Source organism: Drosophila innubila (genome assembly GCF_004354385.1).
Source record: "Drosophila innubila isolate TH190305 chromosome 3L unlocalized genomic scaffold, UK_Dinn_1.0 0_D_3L, whole genome shotgun sequence".
Classification (NCBI taxonomy): domain Eukaryota; kingdom Metazoa; phylum Arthropoda; class Insecta; order Diptera; family Drosophilidae; genus Drosophila; species Drosophila innubila.
Genome location: NW_022995376.1, coordinates 22,773,376 through 22,801,356, shown reverse-complemented (window position 1 = coordinate 22,801,356; position 27,981 = coordinate 22,773,376). Strand labels below are relative to the sequence as shown.

The window sequence follows — 27,981 nt, the reverse complement described above, 5'->3', positions numbered from 1 at the left end:
AGAATTTTGATTGTACAAATTTTAAGCTCTTACATTTTGAGCACTATTTCTCAGTCAGGACAAAGAGTTTTATATATTAAATCTGAAATTAAAAAATAAAAATTAAGTTCAATTTTGTAGACGCAACGTCAGCGTCTTTGTCATCTAGTTAATCGACTAGAGCTCATCGAAACTGAAACTGATGCTGCCTTCGGTGTGCTGTCAATTTCAATTCAATTGACAATTTGTTGCATAATCGAGGAACTGCTGAATGTTAATTTATCAAACGCCGATAGTCGTTACAAATTGTTTTCCCCCCGCAAAACAACAACCCCCCTGCCACCGCGCACACACACGCGCTCACACTCACACTCACAGAGTCACAGACTTTGGCTCGTAGTTGTGACTTTGACAGAAACGTTAACGTTTTCTCTGTCGCGTAATTTGTCTGTCGATGTGGGCCCAAACCAGGTCGCAGTCTCTAGTGAAGCTTAAAGAATTTCCTTATTTATTCCTAAAATATGAAAGTTGAGTTGTAGAACCGATAGTCGAAATATAAATTAAGTTAGTTTTCTATTAACAAAAATATATTATAGTACATTACATATTTTCCTGTGGCTTTTAATTTCTTCGAATTATTTAATATGAGCTAAAAGATTTTGTTCATTAATTTCATACATATAATAATACTTAAATAGCAATCAAGTTCTTCCCGTATGCACATTAATAATAACTATTAAAATAAAATATTTTCCTGAAATTGTCCTCTATTTTTTCCATGTACATGCCTCTGTTTTCTGTTTTCAGTTGCCACAGATGACAATCCAGTACAAGTACATGCTTGCCATGAATTATAATACGTAATTTATGTTAATTTCCATTTGTGTGCAGAAAAAAATAACAAGGTATTGTTGAAAAGGTAATTAGCGTTGATTTAAATATAAAAAAAACTATTGGACACACCACACAGCGCTTTAAAGCACATAACGCGATGCCAAATTCAAAACTTTAAATGGAAAATTTAATTTGAAAATAGTTTTTGGCTAAATTTCATTGCTATTAATCTTCTTATACCTTGTAGATACAAACACGATTTTAGATCTATGTTATGAATGCTTTTTTCGAATATGTTTACCGAACTCAGACTGTAATTTTTAGGGACATTTACTTTTAATTCGTAAATTTTTGTAATAAAATTTAAAATTTTTCCTCCCTCTTTAAATTTGTTTTTCAGATATTCTGTTGCCTATTTTAATATCTAAAAATATTCTTATTATTCTAATATGGCTTCAATGCGATATATTGTTAAGCTTTACATTATTTTATTTAAGAACTGTAAGGATACAATTGATTTTCAAATTTCTCCATTTATAGCTTGGCTTCGCTATTTCCTTATTGCAATTCCAATTTGCAGGCGACTTTCAAGAATTTTCCACCATGGGACTGTAAACAATGAGTTTCTCTTCTTCATTCGATAAATTTTTAAATATATATTGAAAAATTCTGCACTTAATGTTTAATTTATTTGAGAATATTCTCTATTAACAGATTTTATTTAATGAAATATCAGATTGATTTTTAAATTTCTTCATTTATAGCTTGGCTCGCATTTTCATGATTGCAATTCCAATATGCAGGCGACTTTCATGACTTTTTCGTCATGGGACTGTAAACAATGAGTTTGAAAATCCGGTGTTCTTTCCAACGCACTTTTCAGATAGTATTTTAAAATACTCCCGGAGATATCTGAAAACTGAACCCCAAAATAATACGAGTTGTTTGTGTTTGTTACAGGATTACAAAGATTTATTTATATTGAACGAATTTAAATTAGTTTTAGATTATGCATTTAAGGAGACAATGTGTTTATTATTTGAATTCTGTTAAACAATGTAAAATTTATCACAGTTTATAATCTTAACACTAGTTTTAAATGTGCCTGTTACAAATGAAGCTGTCTTAATGAATACTTCTAATGTTTAAACTATTAAGACAATGCACGGCTTTTATTAAGTAAGGTTATTAAGTAAGTTATAATTATTATTATATGGTACATGCATACCAATGTGGTATACATTAAGAATTAGATATTACACAATCCATTACGTTGTTGCACGAGCCCAGAAAATGGTAATCTAGATTCGGAAATAAATAAATAGTTCATAAAAAAACATATTAATGTAGATGAAATCTTACCTAAATTGTCATATGTACAGACGGTTCGTCTAGTACATTGTATAAAAGGTCTTTGCCAAAACTGTGGGGATCTACACAGGCGTCAGGCTTTATGAATTGGAAGAGAAAGATATAATTATAGAAGATACATATAAAATAAATACTATTTTATTTTAGTTTAATTTTAAAAAAGTTAGAAATTTATAAGAAAATCATAATATTCATTTAAAATTCGTGGTATTTGAAAAATTGAATTGAATGATAGTTCTAAACGGTTAGATTTTAAAAATGAAAATAGTAAAAAATAATTCAACTACTATGTTGTAATTATTTTAATCCTAATAAATCGAGAAATATTGCAAACAAAAAAAAAATGGGCAAATCAAACAGTAATACCGAAATATAGCTGTATGTATGTATATGCCAAATATTTGGATTGTTTTTGGAAAAAATTAAAAATGATTAAGAATATCGTTATCTGCAATTTGTATGCTGTACATTTCTTTAAGCTTAATAAATCAAGATATTTGGAAAGAATTGGTAAAATAATATAGTACCAAATAATAAAGCCGATCCAAAAGTTTTAAAATAATTGAAGGTTATGCAGCCCAGATTTATATAAAGTTTACCTCTTGAAGAGCGGCTTGAAGAGGCTCTCATTGCGTTGTAGGTGCGGCGAGGATGAAGTGCTGCTGCTGGAACTGCTGTAATCATCGCGATTCATGTTCGTCGGATAGTCGTATTCGCTGAGGCGAGTGGAGAAGTTCATGGGATAGTTGCAGCCGGGATTGTAGGTGGCATTACTGCTGCGACAGGTAGCGGTCATAGGGATTTGAGAAGCGGTAGGCAGCAGACTCAAAGCCCCGTTCAAGACCTTCATATTCGGTGGAGTTTGGGGTGGAGTATCGGGTTGGGCTTCGGGAAACCCCATCGCCATCGCCCGCTGTTGACTCGCTGTTGATTGAGACAGCTGTGATTGCTGTGAGCGAATTGTTGGGAATTGCTGGACCTGTTGTTGGGCCAACGAATTTGGGTTTACCGCCGTAATAGGCATGGTAGGGGTGCTGCTGTTGGACACCAGCGGATTGCTGGCCTGCATTGCTGAACTGCTGCTGCTGCTGCTGCCGTAGGGACCACTGTTCGGGCTCGTAGTATGGAGCTGTTGGGTCGTAGCCCCTAGAAAACCCCCGTAGGCCGTGGTATGCGCCCTTACATAGGGTGCTCCGTTGAAGGGTTGTTGCTCCTGCTGCTGCTGCTGCTGATGCACCATCCCCAAGCTGTCCTGCTGCGACTGCGGATGCAGATGTGCTCGTTGCAGCTGTTGCATCTGCTGCTGCTGATGTTGCATAGACTGTTGGGACTGTGGCATCAACTGCCCTTGGCCCATGCATGCCGGGGGTGGAGTCTTGCAGGCAACTGTGTCGGCCAAGCTCCAGATTTTGGGCTTGGTAGCTGGAATCGGCACACCACAGTCCCGGCCTAGCTGGTTTTTTGGATCGCCATGTTCACCACTGTGCTTTCCAGCCATGCCCAGGCCACTGTCGCCGGCATGAAAGGCAGCCGGGAGCACAGCTTGTTGCGGTTGATAATATGCGGGATGTTGATGATGATGAGGATGATAAGGATGGTAAGCAGCCGGATGGGCACTGCCAGAACCGCTGTGATAACCACCCGATGGATAACCGAAGCCAGCACGCAATATGTTCGATTGACCCACATTCTTTTGGTCCTCATCGATGAGTTCTTCCTCATCCTTGGCCGCATCTGCATTGGGAGAGAAACCAAAAGCTACACTTAGAAAAATATGCCATCCTAAAATTAAGTACGACCTTGAATTCTTGGTTTTATACGTTTTTGCTAACAACATTTTTAGTTTGTCTTTTACTAAAAATCTTAAATTAATTATGAATCGATCGATGAATATGACAGCTATCCGAAATAGTGGTTCAATTTTAACCAAACTTGATCAGAATATAAAAGACCATGGCAAAAATAAAATTTGTGAGTCTCGTTCAGGTACCTCCAGAAACAACAAAGTTATTTGTACAAAACAAGTTTAAGATTATTTTGTACTTAATATAGTATTTTTCAAGTGAGAAATGAACTTAAAAAGTAGAATATTGTGTACTAGGATATGCTAAAGATTTTCTTTTTTCATTGTCGATCCTTAGAATACTCAACTGGGTAAGCTTGGATCGCTGTTAAAATCATCACCTTTTCCAAACTAAAAAGGTCGCTAACCAACAAAAATTAACCATTATTGATTGGTATTCAATTTTGTTATCTTGCTTAATTTTAGTATACATACTAGTGAATGTTTTAAGATTGAATGAAATTAAATATGACAATGTTTTGAACTGGAAACAAGTACATTTTGGGATTGGTTCAAGATTTCAATTTTTACAGACTTGAATTAAACCCAAAACGTAGTTAAAGTAACCTAGAAAAATCTTATTTTAAGTTTTCCAGACTTGCGAAAACCGAACTTGAATGAATACTTTTGTTTTCAGTTTTAGAAATTCCAAACTTAGACAGCATTTAAGATAAATTCCTTGAATATCAACTGCTTAAGTACGGAAATCTTGATTTTTTTTGAGTGTATATGCCTGTCAACCTGAAAGGAGTAAACTGTCTACCTTTGGCCAAACTGCCATCCTTGCTTGACTCCAGATCATCCTTGTCCTTCTCATCATCCGAAACCAGAGCATCATCGTCGTCATCTGTGCGATTCTTTGGCTCCCAGGTCATCTTATTCTCCTTCTTGAGTCGTCGTCGCGCATTCGCAAACCAGGTGGACACCTGGGTCAATGTCATCTTGGTGATTATCGCCAGCATGATCTTCTCACCTTTGGTGGGATATGGATTCTTCTTGTGCTCATTTAGCCACGCCTTCAATGTTGCCGTCGATTCACGCGTTGCATTCTTACGTCTTGCCGCCAAATCATAACTGGCGCCGTAGCTGTAGAATTGAGAAGAGCAGAAAAGATGTTGAAAGTGGATTTTAGTTGTGGTCTTGCAACGGGAACATGAAAATTCATTAAAAATGCGAAACAGTTTAAATTGATGCTAGCACCAAAACGCCACCTACCGCACACAGTTGCCACACCCACTTGCAGTGTAGTACAACGTCAAAATATTGTAAAACATAGTTGTGAAACAGCGCAACAACAAAAACAACAACAATAACGAGGACAACAATGTTATAAGCGTATGGTCACTTTTTTTGGGAGTGGGTTGCAACTGGGGTAAAAGGGGGATTCCCAACGGAATCCGGCGTTATTGCGTTTGCATTTTTATCCCATGCAAAACCCGACTTTCTCCTCACTTTCCTATCGTTCTTCGCAAAAGTTCTACTAGCTAAATTAAGGCCCCAGCCCTATACCATATATATATATTCGTATCCTGTTGCAACTCATCTCGTCGCCCATTTCACTTTCCTGCTTTTCCTAGTTCCCATCTTTGTTGCTTTGCGTTTTTTTTCAACCGACATCCTTTACTTTTTTGCTCCCTTTTCTATAGTCTTTTTTTTAATTTTTCATGGGATTTTTATGGTGCCGCAGAATCAACAGTTTGTGCGGTGAATTTTACAACAAGATAAAGAAGGAAACTCTGTTGCCTGCCTCCGGAGTTGTGCACTCGTTGCTGTTCATGCTGTTCCTGTTGTTGTCCTGCCCCATTTTTTATCCCAGCATTTCTCTCCCTCCCCCTCTCTCTCTCTCTCTCTCTCTCTCTCCCTCTCAGTCTAAAATGCTGCCTGATTTTTATGCAGCGTTGAAGTTGATGTTTGAGTTTTTGCCATTATTGTCTGGCACAAGGACGTTGGGAATACACAAAACTTCATTTTATCCCCATTCTCTATCTCTATTTTGTATTAGGGTAGGCACTAGCTTCAGACTTAATGCTTCCATTTAAGTTATCGATTGGGTGACACTCTCCACTTGCCAAATATCATTTATTAAAGTTTTCTTAAGTTTTTCATTAGATGATCTACTTTCTTCTCTTTCCTTCAATATAAATGAAAAGAAATGTGTCTTTAATAACAAACAAAATTAAAGTTTTGCCACAAACTGTATTTATTTTAGTACAAGGCGTTTTGGACCATAAAACTTATGTATTCTAGATCAGAGTGACATGCTAAATTTATACAGCCTTGTCCATAACACTTTTTTTTTGGTTTGGTATGTCGGAAAAAGACGAATTGGAACAGTATAACATATAGAATGCGTTTAATGAAATTTCTTATGAAAAAATTTAAATTTCTGCATATATTTCATTTATACAACAAAAAGTTGTTTTTAAAGAATTTATATAATTCATGCATGTTTATGTTTAACATAATACAGCAAAGCTCAAAAAAAATAATTCCTTTTAGAAGTGTATGTATTATAATGTATCTATCTTCGACATGTACAAATAAATTCGAGTTTTCCTCGAATTTTTTAAGTAAAAAAAACAAATAAAAAAGCTTTAAAAATATCATCATTTTCTTAATTCTAAATTTGATAGCTCTAAAACTTCTGGTTTTAAATCTAAGACTGTGTATAGATAGTTACGGACACATTCATTAGCTTTCAGAAAATGTAAAGGGTTTGAATGTCGCTTTTGGCATTCTCAAGTAATGATGACAAAAGTGGGCGCTACTCTACAAAAAAAGTCAAATTTTAAAAAATTCTAAAAAAATATGCGCAATAGAAAAAAAAAATGTTTTTTGTCGTATGGGGCCCCATATCAAACCAAAAGAATGGGTTTGGTTCAGTTCAAATTTGGGCTGTTGTATAGTGTTATCACATTCGCTTATTTCACTGAGGTATAATAATCTTTTATTTTCCAATGCTTACTTAATTTTTTTCTGTTACCAGAAGATGCAACTATAAGAAGTAGATTTCATAGAATAAACTTCTATCTATAGTGTAAGTTTGTCTGCAAGTGTAATTAAAATTCGACATGCTAAAGTTTTAAACTTTTCTTCAGTCAGTTTCGTGCTTTTTTTTGTGGCATCTGCAATTTGCTTAAGCATCTCATGAAGGTAAAAACAAATGTTGTGATTCCAGTAATTTGGTGCACGTAACTTGAAGAGTTGGACGATAAGGCATAATGCGAGTTAAGGCCCCGCCGTATGATTATCGTGTGGCGGGTGGCAAGTTGACCGGAACCAGTGTGGCAATGTGGTTGGTTGGTCCGTCGGTCTGTCCGTCAGTCTGTCCGTCGGTTTGTGGATGCAACCTCAGCATGTGTTTAGTGCGCTTTTGTTCTCTAATGTTTTACAATTTGACGAGTACAACATTTCATTTGCAGCTAATTGCCACGCATTCTATTTTTGCATGTATTGTACATATAAATATGTACACTTGTTCGTACATATGTATGTGTGTTTGTGGCCCATAATCTTGTTAACAAATCGAATTCTTGTTCACACAAAAACAATAACTACAGAAGCAATTGCAACGGAAACTGAACTACAACCGATTTTAAGTTTTCGAATCAAGTTTATATATAGTTGTAAATGTACATATGCATATGTACATGCATGTTTGCATAAATATAGCACATGTACTAGCGAACATGCAACTTGGTTTTAGCCAACAATTATAATTACATACTGTTGTTATTATTGCTGTTGTTATTATCTGTGAGTAGCAATTTACAGCGCTGAACACATTTAAAACAAATAATGCCAAGCACGCCAAAATGACATTGGCTCCAGTTGAGCGTCGAGCAGGCATGAACATGCCAGACTGAATTGTCAACTGTCCGTCCAACTCAACTCACCCCTACCCCTCACCATCACCCTCCACCTGCGCCCACACTCCACTATGTTATTACCATCCATTGCCAATTCACACCCCACCCACACTCTCTCTGTCTCTGTCTTTGTGCTTAAAGTGCTGCCGTAAGCGTTTCTGCCCATCAGTGTTGACAAAATTTCAATGGCTTAAATAGCTAATATTACGAAAAATAAAAAAGTGGCTGGAAATGGCTAACAAATCATACAACATAAAAAAAATTAGTTAACTATTAAATACAATTAAATCAAAAAATAAAATCATGTATAGATTTAATTAATTTTAATCAATTTTTAATCATATGGCTCAAATATGATTAGCGCCTGATATGTTAGTTAAATAAAACTTTAAAAATAATATTATAAGAAATGACAATTTTATTGTAAGGTATTTAAATTAAAATTTAAATTTAATGAAATTGTAATTTTTAATTTTATTAAAAACAATATTTGATCGATTTCGGCTACTTATATTTTGGAATACATTATATTTCTTAACATGGCCTTAACGAGCTGCACTTGCCTGAAATCTCATTAAATTTGTTCACTATTTTATGGCTGACACACTATTCTCATATTATATCTGTGGAAACATTTAAAATTTGCAAATATGTGACTTAAATTTAATTGCATCCGTAACCATTTCCCATTTGATAAAATTACTTGATTTCCTCAAAATTTTCTCAAATAAAATACATATTGAAATACGTTTGCTTATATTTTTTTTGAATAAATTAATTTATTGTTAAGTAAATATAATAATGATATCTGGCAGTCTGAAAAGTATTTAAATCACCTTTAAAAATAGAATTTCTTAAAATTTTCTAGCTTTTGCATTTATAATATAGGCAAGACTAGCTATAATAAAAATTGTTAAATTGACAACACTTTCGGACCCGCTCTCTCTCTCTCTCTCACTCCCCCTTTTTCTCGCCAATCTGTAACAATGAGCAAAAACAAAGCGCAACCGTTCTTCTTTTAAATGTCTGTCAACGTGTGTCGCTCTCTCGCTCAATATGGCGTCCAACATGGCGTTCATTTACTCACACCTTCCATCGCCCTACTTCACTCACTCCCATTTACTACTAGCTCTGTTGCAGTCCCTGTCCCTGTCCTAGTCCCACTCCCAGTCTCAGTATCCGTCCCAGTTGCAGTTGCAGTTGCATTTGAAGCTCGATTTCATGGGCTTTCTGCACGCTAACTCAACCGTCCCCATCCATACTTTAAACAACATCCAACGTCCAACAGGGAAGCCGCAACCGTCGCGACGGCAGTTGCAGTTGCAGTTGCATGTCCGACGACTGTCCACCCGTCCGTCCGTCCGTCCGCTTCTCGTATCCGTGTCAATTCTCCTGCTGCCTTTGCTGCTGCCAAGTGCCAATGTCTGCGTGTGTGGACTATATGTGGATTGTGTTGAGTGTGTACGCAAACTGAATAAATGTCTGTATATGTATAAATATACAATACATATGTAAGCATGTAAATACATATACAATATATATATTTAAGAGGGTAGGCTGATAAAGTCCAAGTACAAAAATGAACATATATTAACTTCTTAACGAAATCGTCTTTTAAAGATATTCATTTTCTCTGACTGTTCTACAACTTCTCTATGCTCAGGGGTCAAGATCCTCCATACATAATATTTTTCAAGAACTGAATAACCAAATAATTCGGTATTTTACTCCCTATTAAGCAAAATGTTTGTTGTTTACTGTATGTGAGTATAATCTTGCATAATACAAAAAAATTCTTTAGATATATTTAATTCACGTAAATTTTGATGCGTACAATTTTTAAATAAAAAAATTAAATTATTGCACAGATACGGTTAACTTTTTTGAATATAAATAACATATTTTTAAAATTTTTTAAATTAGAATAAAAATCTGGAGAGTTTTTTTGAGTACGGAAACAAATCATTCCCCATATTTAACAATTTTGATGCTATAAAATTAAAAAAAATAGTGTAGAAGCTAAACAGAATCATCGAATTAAAATAAAAATTTAACAGCCCACTTAGTTAATGCATTACACTATCCAGCACAAAATAAAATAGATTATAAAAGTATAAGTTTGCTGCATAGGAGAATGACTTATCGGTCCACCCTCGTATGTGCCTGAGAGTATATTTTGTATGCATTTGGTCAGAGCGCACTGTGGCGTGCAATTAACTGCGATTATTTTCGCCGCAATCATAAATAAATAATTTCGCGCGCTCTAGCAATTTTCACAATTCAAATATTATTATCGCCTCTGTCTCTGTCCCAGTCCGAGTCCCAGTTGCATTCCCTGTCCCTGTCCTTTGTGACCACAGAAACCGTGGACTCAGACGTCGTCAACCCCGTGGCAATTAAATTCAAATCAATTTTAAGTACTCGCAAATATTTTACAATTAATTACGGGCGAACAATTGCTTTTGATTTGTCGACCTTCTCCATTGTAATTATTTGTCAATCAGACAACACAGAAATTTCACTTTAATGTGCGAAAACTAATTAATATTAAATAATTAAGCAAATATTTTACTAAAATGCAAAACATACCCATAAGCTGACATTGGATCGTAGGAATAATAGCCCGTTGTGGGCTGCAATCCGGCGGATGTCCAGGCTCCCATTTCCGTACCCGCTGCCGTGTCCTTTAAGCCATAAGGATTGCTCTGAAATGATTGAAACAAAAGGCAAACAAATCAATTTCAAGTAAATTTGTAGAATTGAATCTTCAGTCAAAATTAATGCGGAATAAAACATACGGCGTATAGTCGTAAATTACAAAAAACAATTCTGTTTAAAGTTTGGCCTTAGACTAAGCGCTAAACAAAATGATTTTCCCACAGTTGACGATTTTGTTAACATGGAATTTATAATTTGGCAACATATTTCGCCATGAAACAAGCAAATGCTGACGCAGACCATATTTTACAGTACGAACTGAATGATGTGTATCCAAAAACATAATTTAGACCAACAACATTTCAAAAATCACACACAAAATAAAAAAAAAAAAAAAATAAATAAATAAGCTGGAGGAATCGCCGATTATTGTTTTGAATTGAATGTATTTTGTATGGTTTTGATTTTGGTTATGGGTCGACACTCTTAATTTTATTTGAATATCGAACGGATGGCCGCCGTCTGACCTTAGTTTGTTTTAGGCTGCGATTTATGACACCGAAAAAAACAAAAATTTGAAAAAAAAATTAAATAAATAAAGAAAGACAGTTGGATTTATGAGCGACAACTATTGGCCAGATCAGATCGCCGGGGGTCTGTGGGGGTTTAGCGCCCAAATCTGGTTGGCCATTTTAGCTTTTGTTGGAGCCTTTGATTTATGATATGGCATTAACATTTTTAATTGCTTAACATCATGTATGCCATTGTTTATTAATATTTTAACTCTTGCCTTTAACTTTTTGCCTTTTTTGCCGCCGCTGGCGAGTGACAAATATATTTATCAAAATGCCATTTTAATCAAAGCAAAAGGAAATACAGGGAAACAGGTATCGGTTTTGATATCGGGCAACTCTATCTACATGCTCGTCTCTGCTCGCATTTCAAATCATATCAAAGGCAGCTCCCCGATACCGATACCGACCAGACATCAACTCTGATTTACGAGATTGGACCAGGTGCAGCAATCAAGCGAGCAAAATGTCAGGGTATCTCGAACTTTAACACCCAACTCGACTCTACTCGACTCTACTCGACTCTCACTCTCAATTGAGAGCTGAGAACGGAGAATTGGGTCGCACCCACTGTAGACAACATGCCCCAAAATTACCTTCGACGGCATCTTATCATGCTGAATGTGTGAACGGTGCAGGGGAATGGAAGAGGGACCGGGAAGGTGGCCAATGATATTTTCTTAATTAAAAGAAACGTTGGATAAGGGGGAGAACATCGGTCAGGTGCAGGTAAAACGAGACAGCAGATAGGCGGAACGAGACGAACAACGAAATTTTCACTTTGAATTTCCTGTTCTTGTAAATAACAATTAAACATGACACATTTTTGGCTGCTGTTGTCTTCACCAACTTAAATATTCCCTCATCTTAGACTTATCCACAGTTTTTCTCATCTATATTCATTTTCATTTCTTATATTTTATTTTCCGAAAAGAGTTTAGGAACTGTGTCGTAAGGAAATCATAATAATGTGCGTCTATCTGTCCATTTCAAAATTCCACGGTTAGCATAGCAATTATATTTTTTTCTATAATTATTTTAATATTTTAATACCCTTCTCAGTATTATTTGAAACTGTAACTGTCAACACAAGTGTATTAAATCTTCGGCAAACTGTCTAGACTGTAAATCTGTTGTCCTCCTATATTAATTAATCATTTAAACAATAAAAATAATATTTGTATTCGCAATGCCCACGATCAAAGCGATTTTAATGCACATTAAATAAATTACTTGTATAAAATCTATTTATTATACGTTTAATCTGATCTGATTTTAATAAAAATCACATTCTGACAGTGAAAGACAGCTCTATATACTATACACATTAAGGTGTTGTATTATAAGCACTTAACCTTTTTTATAATGTGTGAATCATGTCAGATAAATCATTTCAACTAAAAAGCACTAATGACTTCAGAGCTATATATTTCTTGTCAAGAATATCTAAAATAATATTTAAATTCTTTCTTTATTTTTTCATACATTTTACAGTCTAGACAGCTGAGCTCTAGGAAATGTAGCTGAGGATGTTTAATAAATAAGAATTTGGTAGTCTGATTAATTACAAGCTTGGCTAATTAAAAATTTATTTTTAACTTAAATTTTCAGCAACTCTTTGTATATAGTTTTCTAACCAAATTTTGAGGACTATTACAGTCCAAAAAAGAAAACAAATAAAGAAGTGAATCGAAAAGAATAAAATTTATATGACAATTTCTCACTTATTTGTCGAATGAGACTTTCATGAATTCTGTGGAGCTTCTATAAAAGTTTAAAAATTACTTTGAGATCTTTTGAACATAATAAAAATTTAATCGATAACTCGAGCCAATGAAGTTATCTTAAGAATTTTCAAAAATACATGTCGCTTGTAGCTTTTAAAAAAAATGTTGGTAGCTTTAATCGGAACACTCCAATAAATTTATTTACTTTATTATTTTATTTTCTTCTTTAAGCAAAGCTTATCGAGTTATCAAATGAAAATAGTGCTTAATAAACGGAATATTATCTACACTAACTAGCATAACTAAGCGTACAGTTAGTAATATTATTTAGAGACATCGACTAACAGATTGAACTATTAATTGGCAGCTTGTAGTTGACTAACATAAAGGTAAATATTTGGTTGTATCTTGTCGCTGTTGTTTGTACTACCTCTAACTGCTTGCACTGCTTGCCCTGCTTCCCTCAGTTGCCTCAGTCCGCTCGTTCAGCTCTTTCTCCTTTCAACCAGCTGAAGTAGAGTTTGAGTACGGACAGCTAGTATGTCATTGAAAACTGTGTGCATGTTACTCGTGTACATTTCTGTGGTCACTTAGAAAATACAAAGGGCACACATACATATGTATGTAGCGAGTGTGTGTGTGTGTGTGTGTATATGCGGATACGAATAAGTTACATAGGCGTACATAAGCATAAGCTCGATTAGCCTGCACACACAGATACAGATACAGACACAGAGACAGATACAAATACAAATACAAGTACAAAGCCAAAGACAAAGACATGGCGAATACGAAGCTTCATCTGGGAGTGTAATTGAGGCCATGGGGCAATATGTTTTGTTTCCAATGATTTTGCCTTTGCCGTTGCTCAAAGTATCGAATATCACAATGCCAACAACAAAGAGGCGAGTAGAGAAGGGAGGAGGGAGGAGGGAGAGAGAGAGCTGCAGATACTCTGATACAAGTTGAAGCAGCGACTAAATGAGGTTTGACTGAGCTTCAGTCAGCCATAATGATAATTCGATTTACTGCAATACATTGACAAGCTTTTGTTGCTCCAACTACCTGGTCCCACCTCCATGTTCACATTCTTCTACTATGCAGCCAAGTTGTTGTTGTTTGACTACACAATTAAAGTCATACGTTGAGATAATCCATTTAGCCGTCTTGGCTTTCACTTACCAACGGCGAGTAGAAGGCGGAGCTGTCTACGCCAATGCTCTGATAGGGATTCTGATCCGTCGATGGATATGGTGAGCCATAGACACCAACACTGGCCGCTGGCAGACGCGAGTAGCTTGAGAGGGCAAGACGTGCCGTATCGTATTGGCAGGAGCAGACTGTCTGTCCCGATACTGGATCCGTCATAATGGGACGACCGTTTTCGCAGCAGGAGCTGCCCGTCGTAGGCGTCGTGCCCACGGCGCTGCTGTCCAGGGAGCCACCACCGCCACCGCCGGGAATGGCATCGGCAACAGCTCCAACTGAACCCGTGGCCGCATTTGAATTCTGCGAAAGTGCGTCTGGACTTAACGCGCCCCTTGAAGCGTCACCAGCACCACCGACCGCACCACCGGTTGGGGCAGCACTAACAGATCCCGCAGACGTCTGGCAGTCGGTACCACCCGTGGGGCTCAATGCCGGCACGTTTGTCATCACCAATGAAGATGCGTTAACATTCGACGAGACGTCCTCAGGTGTCTGCGTCGCATTCGGTGGTAAAAGCTGCAAAAAAACCAAAAAAAAAAACATTTTAAAATATTCGGTTTTATTCTGCATTATCTTTACATCATTTAATCTTAAGTAAACCATTCAGAAGCCCATTCAAGCTTCACTTAATGTGGAAAATTTGTCACCCTCAAAAGCTTCCCACAAGCTGATAAACTAATTAAACACATAAATAAAGATACATAACTAAGTATGTATTTTGTTTATCTATCAGCCTTTGGTTTACATAATTAATTAATGTTTATCAACAACTCGATTTAGGTTTAATTTTAAATTTCAAAAAAGACACACACAAATGAATATTTCATCATGATAAGCTGAACACACTAGCTCTTCAAAGCACTTCAAATGAGATCTCAAAATGTTGATAGTTCTTACAACTAACTTAACAATCGATTTATCATTTTAAAGACAATCTTCAGTCGCTGCTGTATTTGTTTTTCTTTTCTATAAAAACTATTTAAAACTTGAAGCAATACTTGTTGAAAGTGTGAGTGTCTTCAGATTAGATACGAAAATTTAAAGGCTGACAATTTTAATAGTACGTTTAAGTATTGAAAAAAATGAAAAATATGTAAGAATATTGGATTATCAAAACAAAACTTTCCTAACATTTTTATGAAAATATAAACTTAAATTAAAATTCTTAATAATAATTGAAATAACAGAAATAATCTTTTATTAATTAAAATATTGTTGACTAAATCTCAACCATTTTTTTACAGAGTTTCTTGAGCTTTTTCTTTCCCTAAAACTCAAGTGCTGTAATCCTTTAATTTTCCCCCAAATTATTAGAAAATATCGATCGGTAGGATCAGCAAACTGAAATATCACCAACTCCATTATGGTTTTCGATCATTTTTCTGGAAATTTCCTCTGTTATGCTTACAGGAATCCAAGCAGCAGGAATTAACAAGTGTTCTTAGAACGTTTAATCAATACAGCTTACGAGCTTACGGCAACTGGCGCTATGTGAATGAACCTGATCCATCGTTAAAGTTAATAAATATTGATATGAGTCTGATGATCGTCGTTGTGTATTGAAGCCTCCACATCTCGGACGGAAACGTGGCCATTACTCCTCCTCTCAGTGATGGAAAGAGTAGTAGCAAGTTTAATTTAAGCGAGTGAGTAGAGTGAAGTTAAGTGTGCTTAACTTAACGATACCCCGTAATCATTTCTATTCGAATAACTGCTGTAACAGGGATTATATTCCAGATTTGGAAATGTGCAAATTGTGGAGAGGGCAGAAAGACACAACAAAATAAACATTTTCACAATTGTATAATGTATACAGAAGTCAACATACCAAATTTCATAAACCTATCTTTTATAATCTCCAAGATAGTCGTATTAATTATTTCCTTGATGGTTTTTTGGTTTACAAGTCTATTAAACCACGTGGCAAAAAATATGTTACAAAATTAACATTATCACAATATTTATAGGATATATAGGAGTTAACATACCAAATTTCATGTAGCTATTATTAATAATCTCTAAGATTGCCGTATTAATATGTTTGATGGTTTTTTGGTTTACGAGAAATTTGTTACAAAATTAACATTATCACAATATGTATAGGATGTACAGGAGTCAACATACCAAATTTCATATACCTATTTTTACAATCTCTAAAATCATCGTATTAATTCGTTTGATGGTTTTTTGGTTTACAAGTCTATTATACCCAATTCGATATGGGTTACAAGGTATTGAAAAAATGCCAGAGTGCCCATTACACGATGGTACGATAACATGTAAGCGAATATGGTGTTAACACACAATCATCGCCTGCGGCTTCAATGGAGTACAGAAGCCGCTTGTCCCCATAATCCTGCACCGATTAATCGCTCCGCCATATTTTCAACATCGATGGCTCCCCGTTGACGAATTGCTGTAACTTCGTGGTCGTCGTCGTCGTCGTAGTCGTCGTTGTTGTCGTTGTCGGCTACATCAATTACCTCCGACGAAATCGATTTAAAAAGGCAGCTGGAGAAGGAGTTGGAGTTGGAGTTGAAGCGGGAGCTGCAACTGAAGTGAAGTGTATTTCAGTTGATGTCCTCCATCTTTGGAGGGTTCTTTGCCAATAGCATGCGCCACATTCAGCTGGCCAGGTTTGCGGACTTTGCGAGCACGTCAATTAATATGCAAAATGCGGCAAGAGCCAAGTCCCATCCCCAAGTTGCAACTAGGCCTCGAGACGGTGTTGCAAGATGCCTGAAATCAAATGAGGGTGTGGCAGGCAACGCTTGCAGCTCGATGAAGCATCTTTTGGATTCGTCCAGCCAACGAACATGCAATCGAATGCTTCTGAAAATTGCCGCGGGACAATCTGCGAAACGAGTCCCTCACTTCGTCTGTCCATCGGTCCGTCCTTCTGTCCGTCTGTCCGCTTTAATTTCAGAGTGCTGCCTCGGTTGCCTTTTCGCGAAAATATCGATAAACCTATAATTAAGCTGAAGACTTTTGCTGATGGACAGCTACAAATTGATCGAATGCCGTCGTGCCCCAAAGGTCATATCTACACGCCTCGTGCAACAATTTTTCCTTTACGGTTACAGCTCCCGTCTGGAGTCGTTGTCTGAGGCTTGCGTCTTAAGTTTTGAGTCTGTGCGTAGTTTCAAGTTTTTAGTTTTGCCACAAACTCATAATTATCTCGAATCATTAACATAATCTGTCGATTGAAGCTGCACCCAAAAATGATGTCTGACCGCATGTTTCTTAATTTCTGCACAAACATCGTAGTTACTCAACTGAATACACTCAGTAGGTATTCACTCTAATCAAATAGCCTTGTGAAAGAAAAAATAAATCGATCTTCAGCAAGCGTTTTAGTATTTTTTATGTTCTATTATTAATTTCGATTATTAAAAATTTTTAACTTAAGAATAAATATAACATCCTTCAAAAATGTACATTTACATTTTAATGGAAGAGAGTATTATTTTAATAAATTATTTCTGAAACTCTAATTGATCTGATTGATTTTTTTTAAGTTTCCGTTATTCTTGCAACAAGTCTTGCGTCAATTTAAAATAACTGTAATGCCCTCAACCTTTTAAATTATTGTCGAATATTTAAAAATTTATATTTTAAAATACCTCAACATTTTTTTATTAAAAGTTACAGTTTAAAATAATTGATAATTTTATTATTTAAATTTAGAATTTTATCTTTGGATAAGTTTAACTGTCATAATGGATTTCTTTAAATTAATTTTATTAATTATTTTTTAAACAATTATGATATCAAAACAATATATATTTGAGTATATTATAATTTCAATATTATAATACACAGTTTTATATTTTGAAATATTTTAAGGCCTAAAGTTATAATGGTTTTACTGTTAATTTAAAATATTATTTTGAAGTTGTTTTATAATTTTTGTTTTAAAAGGTTGCCAACCCCCGTATTTATACAAATTTAAACATATAATAATTTAAAAGATTTTGTCATTTTAGTACTTAAATTCAATGTCTTATAATTAAATTTTAAATAAATATTTTCAAATTCTTGTTGATCTTATAACAATTTTTGATTTAAAAAGCTTTGATGTCAACTTGAAAATATATTGCCTTGTGAAAGAGAAGAGATATCGATCTTGATCTTAAATTAAATAGAACTTTTGATGTTGACTTCAATGATGATGACTCAGGAACTGAATGTGAATTTCGAGGCCGCGACACGACAACCATTTATCAAATTTCCAACAAATGATTGATTCAATTTTTTTTTGTTGCGTGTCGCGCTTTTTTTAATTAGTGAAAAATAAATATATGTATGGATGTAGGCAGATTTAAAAAAAAAACAGAGAGAAAGAGAGAGGCGAAGTGAAGAGAAAAACAAGAGACAATAAAGGACCTCAGCCAATCCACTTGGCGTTCCCATGGAGGCCACGTCAAGACCTCTCTCACACAGAATATGAGAATTATGACAAGTGATCTGATAGGCGACACCATATAGGGAGTTCTATGCGAATGGCAGATTCCGCCGGCACCGTGCACAAATGCATTATTCATGAGTGCATTCACAGTAGAAAGGAAGCTGCAGTTGAAGCTGAAGTTGAAACTGAAGTTGAAGTCGAAGGAAGCGCCATGTGAAATCATGGATTGCACTCGGACTTGGTCTGTGGCTGGAAAGGACAGCGTACAAGACAGACGAGGGCCTGATAAGATCGCTGCGGCCTTGCTCTGGCCATGTGTGCACTACCAATTTCTTTGAATCGCAAAAGCGCAGAGCACATTGATCTAATCTCGACTTGCATCTGCGTTGCGCCAAGAAGCGAGGCCAGTGCAAAAAAAAAACGAAAAGGAAAAAAAAGAACCGGCAAAGGTTGCCAGTCTCCTGCCGCTCCTCCTCCACCTCCGCTGCGACTGCGCACAGATAACCAAGTTGATAGTGGAACTGCAAGCGCCACATGTAGCCACAGTAGCCACACTGATAGAAAAAAAATCTTCTAAAATCCATAAAAAAAATTTGTCGAGAACATAAAATTCTTAAAGTAAGAAAACACATTTCGAATAAGACCAAGCTCTTATTTTAAGATAAATGTTCTTATTACATGAATAAATGTTCTTAAAATTAAATTTATAATTGTTTAATGTTTTTTAAATTTAATTTATTTACATTTTTTATTTTTCCTTGATAATTTTATAAAAGTGATTTTACATTGTGACGGAGTGGGACTCGAACCGGCGCCCGCTGCTTTGTCGACTAAAGCGGCGTGTTTAACCAAAGCGCCACGGGTCCTCTATTTGTTTCATATGAAGTAGTACATATATTTTTACTTTCCTAACAATTTCAGATTTTTATTCCTGTATTAAGAACTGCGATTTTTTAGTTTATTAATATGGTCTTAAAATAATCTAATTTTAAGAACAAAATAATTTAGATAATTGTTCTTGATTTTAGCAGCTATTCTTTTTTTTCAGTGCACGAGTCTATAGCCAGGGAATGGGAACGGGAACGGGAATGCTGTGCAATGGAAAGTAGATCACATCAGGTTGGGCAGCTTGTCGCCGAGTTCTACATTTTTGCAGCGACTTTAGCTGCTTTGGGTCGCCAGTCACCGAGTCGCTGATGTTGGACCTCCAGTAGCCGCCACTGATTTCACTATCGGTGTGGCAGCATCTGAGATTCTCTGGTTCCTCAGGTTTCTTGGCTTCCTCAGGTTCCTCGGGCTTCTCGGCCTCCTCTTTCATTGATCGCCTGCTCACGTATCTCGTGAGCGCATGCGCAACTCGCATTCCCAGAGCTTGCTCTGAGCTGTCACTTTACGGTTATAATTTTATGATTTACGATCATGGCAATTGCATTTTATTGATTTTTCAACAGTTTCGCCAACGACTCCTTCAATTCTCGCCAACTCTGTCAGCATCTTCAGCCGCTTTTACACGTTTCTTGTTATCTCTGTTGATTCCAATTAGTTATACGAACAGATCTCTGCGAACATTTCATAATGGCGAACATCTCGATAAGTTATGAAAACGTATCTTAACATGGACATGGGCTTTTATTGCGATGATGTTAAATAAAGTTGATGATTTCATTGTGTCAGCAAATTGCATTGACTAGAAAACTAAACTGCTTGCAAGTAGAGCATCAATTGATAAGCAGTGCAATTATGCAGTGATCGGGCACTGCTTTATTTAACAATTCCACGGCTCAATTTAATTAATACTTAATTAAGTCTATTATTATCCGTTTGATTAATCCTAATTCTAGATTTTAAAGCTGGTCGTTAGTTCATACTCTTGATTCTGATTAAATATATTAACATATATTTTGTTATATCAAAGATATCTGAAATAGTACCCTGTGTGCGCACAGTGTACCAATAATGAATGGATAAAAATAAGTGATTCACTGTCAACAAAAAATAATGAAATTTTAAAAAGTAAATGAAATTTGAAAAACTCAAATGACAGTAAAATATATTGTGCTCTTTTAGACTGTCAGTTTATATAAACAGTGAAAAAAATCGAATAAATAATTTTAATATATTATAATAAATTTAGGACCCATTTTTTCAGTGACTTCTCAAGGCTTCAATTAATCAACTAAAGGATATTTTGCCATAAAATGTATCGAAATTAATGTGAAATTCAAAAATACGAAAAAACTTAGGTTAGATTCTTAAGTTAATATTCAGTGCTTATATAATTTTTAGAAATTATATTTAATATATTGTATAACCTACCTGCGATGCCGACGGGAAACCGCCGTATCCAAATTGTGTGTAAGCGGCCATTGCCAAGTAAATTTTTCCTTTATTTGTTAATTATATATTTATTATAATGCAGCAGCAAAAATCCGATATAAAATTAAGTTCAGAGGAGGCTGTGTATGCCCAAACGGTTGTTAAACACACGTCTTTGAAACGATTTAAAACGAATCGAATTGAATCGAATTGTATTGAATTGAATTGAAATATTCGTAACTTGGGGTTGTCCAATGTGACAATTTGACCGTTGGCGAACACGCGTAAACAAAATTCTAAACACGAGCTCAGTTCACAACAATCACCGACCGACCAACCGACAAACCAGAATCAACATTGGGATTATTGAGCGTAGCAGCGACTGACGACAACAATACCGACATAAACTTGCAACGCTTATCGCCACACAGACAGAAACAGATACAGATACAAATACAACTACAGCTACAGATACAAATACAGATTTTTAGAGAGATGCACACGCAAACGCAAACGAAACGTCGGCGACGGCGACGGACGACGGTAGCGCGCTCCAGATGTTCACCTATGTACGTTCGAACACGAACTGGTTGCGGATGGTTACTCACAACCGGCACGAGAGCTAATACGAATGCCGTTGCTCTGGCCTCACCAACACACGCATTCCGTTGCACTCGGCGTGCACAGCGAGAGCGAGACGACGCTACAGTGCTCGTAAGTCTGTTCGAACAGTTGCACACACAGTCCAACTAGAATGGAAATTGCTCCCACTGACTTACGCTGGAAGTGACGCGTCGGCTACGCCCTCTGAATCGTAATCGTAATCGTGCTACTGGTGGTGTGTGGTGTCGTTCCAGCGCACACACACACACACACACACGCACACGTAATGCGCTCTCTCTGTAACGTTTCTCCGCCTAAGCAAGGAGAAAACACACACACACACACAGAGACACAGAGACAGCTGCCTGGAAATGCTTCAGCTTAGCACCAATCAGAATGCCTCGTTCGTTTCGTGTGACGTTCTTACTTCTGTTCTTCATCGCTTCCTTCGTTTCTCATTTCTCGCCGTCTCGCCCCATTGTCCGCATTGACAGGTGCGACTTTTATTAGTACAAGAGTACCATAATGCCATTTGAGCCAAACAAAAGAAAGCAAAAACGAAATGGAAATACGACCATTAATTACTTCTTATTTTCACGCTTCCCGCGGCAGGGGTAGTCTTTGATTTTGGTAACGCCCATTTGTTTTGTTTGGTTAGTTGCATGTTTGTTTACTTTTCGGCCGACCGACTTTATTCCGAATTCAACTCAACGCAAAGCGATCGTAACAACCTGGAAATACTCGTTACATACAACAGCAACATCAACAACAACAATAACAAAACAATAACTTGCCCTATATTCTCAGATAAACGATGATTACATTAGAGAAATGGAGAATGGAAAATATTAACGGGCTTAATGAATCTGACAATAGCTCATCACCTTTCCTCTTGTTTACGTGTTTCATATTTTTCACAATTTATTCTACAATTTATGCCACATATTTTATTAATTTAAAGAGTGATATTTTATAAATTTATGGTACTTTATGATAGATAAATCATAAGCTGATGAAATAAAAATATATAAATAAAGAGATCTTTTCGGAAATTGTTCTGTTTTCTTGATTTTGAAATTTTTAAATTGGATGGAAGCAAGCACATTTTAAGTAAGTTCTTCCCTTCTTTCTTAACAATAGACTTAGCATCGTAGGAACTCAGATCGTAGTTACCTTCTTCTGCCATCATCATGAGTTTATTTATTTAATTACTTATTACTACTTATTTGTATCTAATATTAATTTTAAAAAATTGTGTTTTTGAGGTACAATTCAGTAAGTTTCTATCCTAAAAATAACAAAAATTCTTGATGGAGAAAGCCCTGATTCACGGTCTAATTAAATCTATACAAGTTAGACTCTCATTTTTGGATAATGTACAAATTTTTGCACTATAAATGTTGTTCAAATTATTAATGCGATTTACACAGGCATAAAGAGATTATTATCTATCAAAAATCCATTTTTTTGAATTGAATTTAGATATGTTATGACTTTGATAATTTTGTAAGGGTATTTAGAGCTTTATTTACTTCAATTAACTTCTATAAAATATTTGGACAATTTAATAAAATATTGTTTTTTTAAACATTTTCCAAATGCTTATTAATAAATTTTGATTTTCTTCAGACTTTAATAAAATATAAATTTTTTCTAAATTAATGAAAATAATATCTTTGTTAAAAGAAGAGTTTCGGCCCTGTGACTTTTCGAACCTGGCTCAATTTAATACAGACAATATTTTTATTATTTATCTTTGATTTTTTAAATTAATTAAATTCTATAGTACAAAAAAAGCAAAATAGAATCGCGACATTAGAAAGTATGAAGTATAAAAAACTATTTCTTTTTAGAACCGAACCTATTATTTAAAAGTAAGGATCGATTCGGGTATGAGTTCGTTGAGTAAATAATATCAATAGTTCGATTCATCGACCCGTTTCAAAAAACCAAAGCGAACCGGTTCTGCGGGGTTCCGTTTAGAACCGACTTGCAGCCTTGGTTTAAATAAAATCTAACTATGTAGAAATAAAAAATGTTTAGATTTTAAAGTATAACTATAATAAATTTACCATTGTCTACCCAATGGAGTGAAGAGAACTTTAGGACTCTTAGAGAGTCTAACAGTCCGTTTTTTATAAAATTTGAAAAATGTCGCACTTAAACGTGTGTGAGTGATGCTCTGAAACATATTTGGAATATCATTTTACGAGCTGGATTTTATAGCGCGACACGCCGAGAACTAATATAATATACTATACAGAGGGAACCATGAGAGTGTTTGAATCCAGTGTCTGTGAGGTCCACTCTTGGATCGTGAGGTGAAGCTGAAACCTTGTTGCCAAACTTGTTGTATGTGTGCTGCTTGTGTGTGTTGTGGATTACTTTTTATGATAATGTAATAAAAGTGAATTAACCTATAAAAGTGGAAAAAGTGTGCCTCACATGATGGAATCGTGCCATAAGGTTTGGGCGTGTCCTTGCCTGCGAAAAAGATATATGAGGACAGGCAACACCCATGAGCCATAGAGATGGAAACGAGAGTTGGACGAGGAAGGGAAAGGGGAAGGGAAATGGGAGCAGGAACAACAACGTGTTTGTTGACTTTAAGCAACAAATGACCAAAGCATCAGCGAATTTAAAGGGGGAGTGCGAAGAAAGTCGCGAAAAGAAAGACAGAGAGAGCGTGTAGTTAGAGAGAGAAAGAAAGAACAACTCGAAGTGTCCCTCTGGGTGTTAAGTGCAATATTTGCTCTGGTGGCGCGTTTTACGAGCTGTGTTTTTTATGCTCAGCTCTCAAAGAGTAGCAGAGTGTTATAGCTTTGTGGCAACGTATGTAACAGACAGAAGGATGCATTTTGGAATTGATTGAAAACCATTCAAAATATTCAATTTATTTCATCGATATTTTACATATGTATCGTATATAGCAGAATTTATATTTAAGATTGAAATGAAAAAATAAATATCAAAACTGTAGGTAAAACTTAAACTACATTATTTGACAACAATGTGGCGATATCCATTTTTTAATTCAATTTTAATTTTTAATTGCTCAATTCCCTGCTATATTACTTATTAAATGATGCCACTCAAAGAATATTAAAATATTTATTTAATTATTTCCTAAGCATTGGGACTAAACATTTTTTTTATCATTATTTAATTGTATATTTGTAGTAAATTAAATTTGTTTTTTAAATACTCTTAATTTTTTCTTAGCTTTATATTATTTTAATTTTTTTTTAATATATTTACTGTTATATTATCGCGCTAGTCACGTTTGTTAATATAAAACATAATTTCTAGTAAGTTTATTTAATATTAATTTTGGTCAACTGCTCTAAATTGATGTTAAAAAATAATAATAATAATAATAGAACCGCAAAGTGGCAGAATTGTGATTCAGCATATTTGTAAGACGAAGTTTTCTCCATGTTAGACTGCGTATTGAATCATACTTTAGGTCCATCTTTTCATAAATTAAGCAAAAAAAAAAAAAAAACTTTACCCAAGGATGATTAGTAGCTGCGAAAAGAGGCTACAAATTGCTTAGCATATTATTAAAAATAGATTTGAACACGTCTGCTGAGTATCTCACTGTTGAGCACACTCATCAGCAGTTTGCTTACTTGCTTTTTTCTGCAATCGGTGGACAGGCGCTGAGTCAAATGCAATCAATCAATGGGTCAGCATGACGGTACAACAACAACAACAACAGCAACGGCAACAAATGTGAGTGCCACAACCACATGGGGCGTTTCCATTTGCGGTCGCCACATTTGGCCACCCTCTGAGCCAGGGCCAGAACGAGAATCAGAACCAAACTCAGAGTCAGGACCAGGACCGGAGTAAAAGCGACTCCAACCAACTCAATGGGCATCTTCTAGAGAGAGTTGTGTTCATTCGTACTTCACTTACAAATCAGTTGCTGCCACTTAAACCTATTTTGACAATTGAGCTGTCGGTTCGACGGACAGACGGACAGATCGACAGCAGGACAGAAGGACAGAGAGAACTTCACGCTGACAGCGTTCACTTTTCGCGCCACTCGCATAAATGTCATGCAGATGCTTACGGGGTGAGTCCCTGTTCCCGTTCCAGCTACCGTTCCTGTTCCCGTTCCCGTTGCACTCCCTGCTCCCTTGCAGCCATTAGCTGAGAGCTGAGGGCTAAGGGACGCGGCATTTTATGCCGTTTTAATTGCAACATCTGTCACTGCGGTTTATGCATATATCAATTTCAAAATAGCCGGCAAATGGCATTGCCAATGATTTCATAGTCCTAGCCGAAAATCAAACTCAAACCCAAGCCCAGAAACAAAAAAAATAAATATATATCAAATATACACGTAGCACCACCATGAAAAATGAATTATTTTTATTTTGATTTTTATTATTCGCCTGCAAAACTGTCACAACACTCGCTGCTGACACGAACTGCCAGGACAACTTCGATGATGAAGACGAGGGCAGAGCGACAGCAAACGAGAGGGGAAGGGAAAGGGAAAGGCAGAGAAAGAGGAGCAGGGACTGGGAAAGGGAATGGGAATGGGATAAGGGAAGGGGCATTAACAATATAGCACGGGACACGCACTATACGAGCATTGTTTTTGGCATTGGCTGCAGTTGTTGTACTTGTTGTTGTTGTTCTTGTTGCTGTTGTCATTGTCAGCGGGCACGACTTTAATGGATGTCACAAAACATAAAAATTGTCAAATGGAAGCCTCGTCGGCACTGTTACATAATTGATTTCCATTATAACATTTAAAATGTTTGTAAAGTGCTGCAAGTACTTTATACCGGATATATCTATAAAAATAATACACATTTCATGCTAACAATCTGATTTTTGCAAATATTTCACAGTCGATATAAATTCTACATAATACTGGATTCACTTCCTAGGAATTTAATTATATACATTACCTTGTGAAACTAACATGTTTAATATTTTTATATTTATCAAATCCATCAATCAAAGCTAGGTAACTCTATAAATTCCAATTATTTTCCATTAGCAGCAGATTTTTTAGCTTCAATATTACATATTTCACTCATTTTTTTTTTTTAGACTTGATATAAAATATAGTTGTTGATAATAAAATAGATTAAAGACAAGATTGCAATATAAAATTCTTATTTTCCTCAAAAAGATATTTTTGAACCGAATTAATATTGTTGAAATTGAATTACTGATTGAATTGGTACTGAGGAATATATTTCTGACAGTTATTGAGATTGTAATATGTATTTAAAAGAAGACATAGAATGTATAATAAACTATCGGGCTCCGCTTCCTGCTCGCTTCCGATCGGTTCTACGGTAGCTATATGATATAGTTGACCAAATTGAGCCGACATCGGTAAGGATGTATAAGACTAACTTAAATGCATATTCTATCAGCTTAACTACGATATCTCATAAAACAAAAAAGTTTTTTATACCAAGACTTGATTTTCGCCCGATAGGTCCTATGACAGTTATATGATATAGTAGTCTGATCCAAAAAAGAAACGAATTTGATCTGCCTGCAATATAGAGGAATCTACATACCAAGTTTAGTGTCTCTAGCTCTTATAGTCGCTGAGATCCTGGTGTTTAAACGTCAGGACAGACAGACAGACGGACACACATACATTGCTATATCGACTCGGCTATTGATGCTGATCAAGAATATATACACTTTATAGGGTCTGCCACGCCTCCTTCTGGCTGTTTTACACATATTCTTTAAAACATACTTAATAGACCCCTGTACTTTTTTTAAGTACGGGGTCTAAAAGCTTGTTCTTTACTACCTACTTTACTTAATAGAGTGTCCTCCTGTCTGAGGAGAAAATTTCCTATTTTCTCTTTTTCCATTATCAAACAGAAGAGTAAAATGAGAAAATTGTTAAATAATTTTTTTTAATTTAAGGAATATTTTTTCTAACAATAGAGATAAAACTAAAACAAAACGGAGAATTCTGTCGATGTAAATTTTAATTCCATTCAAATTTTAGAATAATTCTACAAAGAAACTGATTAAATTAAATTGCAATGATCTTAATACCATCATTTTGATTTCATAATTGTAACATTAGGTTACTTCTGAATAATAAAAAGAATTCGAAATGAACTTAACAAGAATCGCATAAATTAATTCGATATATGTAGTTGAATTAACTTGATTTAAATTAGAAGTTAACCCTTGGACTTCATTAAATTTTACTCATTTATGGAACACTGTTGACTTTTTGGTTTATTATTTATGAATAAGCTAATAAGATAATTTGGTTATGTTCTTAAAAAAAAATCTTTTCCATTCTAGACAGCCAAACTAAAGTAACCTGTCTTGTATTAATTGTGAATAATTGAAATAAATAGAATAAGTGTTTTCTCAATTAAGAAATCAATAGCCTGATTGTATTGTTATCCACTTCATCCCTAAAGATATTGCGCTAAACAGTTGCAAGTGCAAATACATTAAATGTTAACGTATTTGTTTGCTCCTTGCTCTCAAATACTCGAATAATACTTATATAGGTGTAATTGGGAAATCCTGCTAAGCGCTTAACAAACAATACGAGGACAGAGTTGAGTTGAGTTGA

General features: G+C 35.5%; 1 protein-coding gene across 2 annotated transcripts; it reads right to left on the bottom strand.

Moving 5' to 3' along the window:
• Positions 1–1,757: 1,757 nt before the first annotated feature.
• On the bottom strand, positions 1,758–21,309 carry LOC117788743 (homeobox protein araucan). Of its 2 annotated transcripts, XM_034627587.1 has the most exons (7): positions 20,787–21,309; positions 14,036–14,578; positions 10,486–10,601; positions 4,791–5,113; positions 2,784–3,918; positions 2,176–2,262; positions 1,758–2,114 (listed from the first exon to the last, which is right to left on the bottom strand). In XM_034627587.1, the coding sequence occupies exons 1-6, from the start codon at positions 20,835–20,837 to the stop codon at positions 2,247–2,249; spliced, it is 2,184 nt and encodes a 727-aa protein (XP_034483478.1). In that variant the 5' UTR covers positions 20,838–21,309; the 3' UTR covers positions 1,758–2,114; positions 2,176–2,246. The 2 variants fall into 2 exon arrangements, with proteins under 2 accessions (XP_034483478.1, XP_034483479.1); XM_034627588.1 differs by lacking the exons at positions 1,758–2,114; positions 2,176–2,262 and having other exon boundaries at positions 2,780–3,918.
• Positions 21,310–27,981: the final 6,672 nt, after the last annotated feature.

What these genes read in the sequence shown, in the direction of transcription:
- LOC117788743 (XM_034627587.1), bottom strand. Translation starts at nt 20,837, where the DNA reads ATGGCCGCTTACACACAATTTGGATACGGCGGTTTCCCGTCGGCATCG. An exon ending in CCGCCTTCTACTCGCCGTTG is followed by an intron (nt 10,602 to 14,035) that starts GTAAGTGAAAGC and finishes CAATCATTTCAG; the next exon opens with AGCAATCCTTATGGCTTAAA. An exon ending in GATCCAATGTCAGCTTATGG is followed by an intron (nt 5,114 to 10,485) that starts GTATGTTTTGCA and finishes TCAATTCTACAG; the next exon opens with CTACGGCGCCAGTTATGATT.